The following is a 6,000-nucleotide window of genomic DNA, read 5'->3' as shown; positions in this document are numbered from 1 at the left end:
AACAAAGTATTTTAAAGGGCTAAGCCATCACACTCATGTTCACAGACCTTATAGGCATAAAATATAGGAAAATTGTAAAAGCTTTGGTTATGTAACAGAAGGTAAATAAATGTAAACCCTAACTGAATGACTTTGCTAAAGCACTGTTTGCCAAACTAACCATATTTTTGTTTCAATAAAAGAAGTAATTTTCACTGATTTCTATTCTATTGACACTTTGAGCCCAATTTTAACATTTTCACTTAGGGGTGTACTCACTTTTGTTGCCAGCGGTTTAGACATTATTGGCTGTGTGTTGATTATTTTGAGGGGACAGCAAATTCACACTGTTATACAAGCTGTACACTCACTACTTTACATTGTAGCAAAGTGTCATATCTTCAGTGTTGTCACATGAAAAGATATAATAAAATATTTACAAAAATGTGAGGGGTGTACTCACTTTTGTGAGACACTGTGTATTTTGATAAATGTTTATTTGTGATGACATACTTGTTTTACCTTGCAGAGATTTTCATATAACTTTGAAATTAGACTTTTATGCATTTTGATGTGTTTTTTTTTCTAGCCAATACAGTTGTGTCTAAAATCTCTCTTTATGAACAGCTGAATGTGCTTTTCTAAGTTTGTTAAATATACAATTAAAAAAAGTCAGTGGGTTCTGTTAAAAATGTTTCAAATGTTGTCCTTTGATTAAAATAATCTATCACTCCTCTGTATATATAATTTAACACTCCTTTGATTAAAATAATTTATTACATATTTTAACCACTTTTAAAAAGATCAGAAATGTTCCAAATGTGGTCAACCAATCTATTATTAAACCTTAAAAAGTGATAGCTGGAAATATTTTTTTTTTAAAAAAGCGCCATACACCAGTGTTTTCTTGTATTGGACTGAAATGTCAAATGAATGATCACACTATCTAAATGTAACATGTGTGGACATTTGTAATGTACAGAATGACATTCAGATGTTTTTAAACATTATTTTCTTATTTTATAATGGCCCACCTGTGTATACCAAGTGTACACCTGTGTTATCATAGGAAATGCTATAGTAGGCCTTAAAGATGTGTCAGAAAATAATTATATTCCATCAAAGTCAAGGAGAGCTGTGTCATTGGCTGATCACTAGATGATAAATGATCCTGAAGAATTTGGAAATATTGGGGTGCTAGATTAATACTACGAAAAAGGACCATTGGCCAATTGGATTTTCCCAGCTAAAAGTTATTGTTCTTCCAAAGGAAGGGTGGCGTCGGGAAGGCGGAGAAGGGAGCTTTGTAATAATTGCAGGGTATAAAAAAACACAGTGCAATGCTCAGTTCATTGAATGTCTAAATGCCATTTTAGTAAGCCCACCTTAAAAGATATTCAAAGATAAATAGAGTAAGTTGCATAGAAGGGTTTGGGATTGGACTCTAATAGCAAACACTCCTAGGATATGCAGACATTTGCACAGTCTCTCTAATGTATTTGTGACAGGAAGCTGGGTGAATATTCCTGACAATCTGGAATTATGATCTAGCCACACAACAATGAAGAGTTTTTCAAAGGAAAGGCTGTTTCCCAGAGTGGGCCTATCCTCAGGAAATCACATACGTTTCTTGTGACAACAGATGTTATTGCAAGTTTCATTTCAGCTTCGAGCGCTCAGTGAATATGTTGTCGAAATTTTTGGGATTATCCAAAACTTGGAACTAAGTATTTCTACAAGACAAAGTATTGTAAAGAGGTATGTACAGGCTACCTTTATAACAAAATCATTTAAGTTGGTGATTTCACTGTTTGTAAAGCTGGATACATACTATACAATTCTCTTAAGATTTTTTCCTTTAGATTTACCAAAACCATATAAGATGAGGTCATACCTAAAACACTTTCAATTTGTATGCAATCAGGCCAGCCCTTGCACTACATAGTTGAAGGTAAATCTAAAGGAAATCGAACAACAAAAGTTGTATAGTGTGTATCCAGCTTTATTGTACATTGCTATAAGGCAACCAGTATTATTTTTCTTCAATGACAACCATTCATACTTTGTATTTAACTGTTGTATATATTTTTTTAAATTCTACTGCTCTGCTGTTACAATTTTTTATATTCTGTTGGTCACCACAATGCAAATGTATGAGTTACCTATTTTTTACCATTAAAAAGAGATGAGAGGCACTAAATGAGCCATGAAAGAAGACAGTTTAGAACAACAAAATTGAAAAGCAAAAAAACACAAATTTTGCATTTCACAGTTAAAATAAAAAAAAAAATGCAAACATTACAAAAATAATAATAATAATTATTATTATTAACTCTATGCATTAATATGTGAACAATACTATTTCAGCTGTTACTTGCTTTTTTCCCGATAATATAGATTAACTTGCCTAATTATAAATCAGTGAAAAGCAATGTATAAAATATAGTAACCCAATGTATAAAATATAGTAACTCATAGCAACCAGCCCTTTTTCATATTTCACCCGTTTAGCATAAGCAAAGCTAATTGATTACCAGTTGATTGCTTTGAGTAACTATAACACAACATGTGAATTTATAGGCCCATGAGTAATATTACCACCCTCCATATGAAGTATAATCTTTTGCTGAGTCAATGTTTTATGACACCACAATCAAGAGATTATTATAGATGATGGTGTCATATGCCAAAGCATACATACATTTAATAATCATAACTGTCCAACAAAAATGTTATTGGGAATGCTGAAAATAAAGCATTGCTGTATAAGCTAAGATATGTGTTTGACATGTTTAAAAACATGGTTTTGCCTAAAATAAAATTTGTTATAAAATGCGCTAAGAAACATACATGAGCTTTTCATAAACCATGCCTTAAATAAAAACTTTTTTAGCCATTAAAAATAAATTGAAGTGTAATGTAAAAGTAATAGAGATGCAAATCACCAGACATGGGTAAAGTTTCCAGCTATGCAATCCACTCTACAAATCACAAAGGTTCTAATCCTCAAAAAAAAAAAAATGGCAACACATATATTTTCAACATAAATAAACAAGTGGTGTCTCTTGCCAAAAAACAACACAGAAGTAGATGTTCTTTATTTCCTTAAATTCTTGATTCACTTGGTAGTAAATTAAAGGAAAAGTGTGGAATTGTAAAAAAAAGAAATATACATACTTACCTACCTGATGAAACATCAGTCCGATACTGCAGCTTTCCCCTAGTGCCTCTAAGCCCGAGAACTGAGCGATTGCATGATTGCTGATCGCTCAGTTCTCTGTCTGCTCTGAGCAGAGAGTGATGACTTTATTCTGCTCTGAACCTCCAGTGCTCGCTGAAGCGCCAGGCTGTGGAGGGGGCGGGAGTGGCTGAGCCTGCTGCTGGTCAGGAATCTAGGTGGATCCCAAAATTATTGTCAGAGACTGGAGCAGGTCTGTGAAATCAGCTGACAGCAGACTTTAGCTCACTGTCGGCTGGCTCTGGGTCACACACGGAGTGCAGAAATAAGTGACTAACCCCCAGGAGAATTAGGGCTAAAAGAGCATTGGCAATACTTCTCTTTTAAGTAGTAAGTACCGTATGTGTTTCAACATTTTGAATGTAACTGGAATGTTGTGGAAATAACAGTTTTTTTCATTGCTGAATATGTGCAGTTGTATACATTTTAATAGAAAAAAGCTTTTGCAAGAAACAGTAATATATATAAAAAAAGGGCATGCATCATTTCTTATTGCACAAGTCAGTGCCCAAAATGTAACTAAAGTCCAAAACTTTTTGGGAATTGTTGCTGAAGTTTAAGGCCATTTTGCAGATAGGGTAGAGTAGGCGTTGCCTCTGGATCTTTAATATAGTGATAAGGGGGAAAGTAGCCTAAGATGGGTAGGGTGAGCTCTGAAAACAACTCTCCAGTAAAGTACATTTATTTATACAAAATAGTCTCATTATCACAAGAAGAAATATAGATTTGACACAAGTTTTTCCTTTAAAAAGAAGGCAACGGTAGCTAGCTAGATTTGGAGCAATGAAGTAATAATGAAGTAACAACTTGCACATAAAAAATTAATAAAAAAACAGATATTATTCAATCTGCTGCTTGGGTAGGTTGTTAACGATGCTACACAATAATCGAGTGTTATTCACATTGTTCTCAAGATGGTGAATTCCTAATTCAGCCTTATTTTATTGTGTTTTCTTTTTTAAAGGATTGACTGAGACTGAGACTGGGTCTTTACATTTTCATACCAAGATGACACAGTCTATCAATATAAGTAATAATCTTCCAGGTAATGTACTTGCATACTTGATTTTTTATGCAAAAGAACAATGCCGTTTTTTCACATAGTGTATGTATAAAAAACAGCTAAATATATATTTGCTTTTTATAGGGGAATATTTGAAGGGCTGATGGTTAATATTTCGGTTAATTTTACAAAACTACAGCATACTTTGTTCAATTTTGTGGGTAGGCTACTAATAAGCAAATGACTAGACTTGTGCATAATGGAAAATTTCATTTAGTTTAGTTTTGTTTTCATTTGTAAAATACATAATTTCGCTCTGTTATATTCATTATGTTCCGTTAATTTATTTTCGAATAATTCGTTATTCCTGTAGAGTGTCGATATTCGTTATACCGAATCGATTTTGTATGTATATTGATTCGATTAGATATTTATGTATGTATATATTCGTGATAACGATTCATAGTTTGGAAAGTCGTTTGTTTATTGAATCCATTAACACACACACTGACAATGAGGGTTATTTACGAAAGGCAAATCCACTTTGCACTACAAGGGCAAACTACAAATGCAAAGTGCACTTGAAATTGCACTGAAAGTGCAGTTGCTGTAGATCCAAGGGGGACATGCAAGGCAGAGGCGGCTCTCTAATTAGGCAAATTAGGTGGTCGCCTTAGGCCTTGCCCTTACAGGGGCCTCGCGGCCGCCTAATTTGCCTGATGTGTATGTGGAAGAGTGTGAGGGAATGTCCTTGGTCAGTGTACCCAAGTTGGCGGGGTGAGCGGGCCGGACTGGTAAAGCGTCTTTTTGTATACAGCGCTGCCTGCTGTGAGTTGTAGGGGTGGAGGCAGGGCTGCCGGGCCACTGCTGAACTCGTCAGGAGGTAGGTGTGACTGGGCTGGGGAGCAGGGAGGCCTCTGATGCCTCTTAAAAAAGACCGCTTGCTCCGCACTGCTGCAGACAGGCGTGACACCCGCCAGCCGCCGCTACCCTGTGTTCTATTTGAGCGGTGCACCTAGCGAGTATGCTATGTGCACCAGCACACAGAGTCCAAAGCAGTCACTTCTGTGCGGTGGAGTGATCTCCGCCTGACAGGAGCTTTCTAGTCCCGCCCGGCGTGATTTCATTCACAGGCCAGGAGGCTGGATGAAAAAGGCAGAGGAGAGTGAGTGCTGCTGCCAAGACCTGAGGAGCCAGTGAAGCCCCATGCAACAGTGCAAGTGAGTTTGCAGAGGCTAAAAACCGAAGGCACTGTTGTGTCAGTATCTTAGTTGTGTGAACTGCCTGTAATGATTAACTCTTTGGGGGGGGCATTGTTCATTTGTAATGCTATTAGTAATATGCAGCATGGAGGGGGTTAATGTACTGCCACTGGCCACTGATGCATTAGTGACCAGTGGCAGTTAATTAACCCCTCTGTGCTGCATTAGTGGCACCAGTGTCAGGGTTTATTAACCCCTGTATGCTGCAGCATGAAGGGGTTAATAAACCCTGACACTGGTATCACTAATGCAGCACAGAGGGGCTAATTAACTGCCACTGGTCACTAATGCATCAGTGGCCAGAGGTGTATTTTATTTTTGTGCTACCCTAGGCAAACTAAAATTGAGAACCCACCCCAATCTAAATTTGTCCCACCCCAGGAACAGTATACTGTTATTGTCTCAGGGTCTGATGGGGAAGCCACAGCCATTCACAGTGAACAGCTGCGGCTTCCTCATCAGACCCCGAGACATCACGGCAGAGGATGGGGTTGGCAGGACAGAGGATGTGACAGCAC

General features: G+C 37.0%; 1 protein-coding gene across 2 annotated transcripts in view; it reads left to right on the top strand.

Annotated features, from left to right (window-relative positions):
* The first annotated feature begins 1,393 nt into the window (after positions 1-1,393).
* Positions 1,394-6,000, top strand: part of LOC141128704 (KN motif and ankyrin repeat domains 1-like) — a 28,326-nt gene continuing 23,719 nt past the window's right edge. Inside the window, exons 1-2 of one of the 2 annotated variants that reach the window (XM_073616137.1) lie at positions 1,394-1,737; positions 4,182-4,262. In XM_073616137.1, the coding sequence (XP_073472238.1) occupies positions 4,226-4,262 (37 nt within the window). In that variant the 5' untranslated portion in view covers positions 1,394-1,737; positions 4,182-4,225. Of the gene's footprint in view, positions 1,738-3,405; positions 3,548-4,181; positions 4,263-6,000 lie in introns of those variants that run through there. The other variant, XM_073616138.1, reaches the window with a different exon arrangement.

The sequence above is a fragment of the Aquarana catesbeiana genome, linkage group LG02, assembly GCF_042186555.1.
Source record: "Aquarana catesbeiana isolate 2022-GZ linkage group LG02, ASM4218655v1, whole genome shotgun sequence".
NCBI lineage: Eukaryota > Metazoa > Chordata > Amphibia > Anura > Ranidae > Aquarana > Aquarana catesbeiana.
Note: the sequence above shows the minus strand (reverse complement) of the source record. Positions and strands in the feature narration are given on the sequence as shown.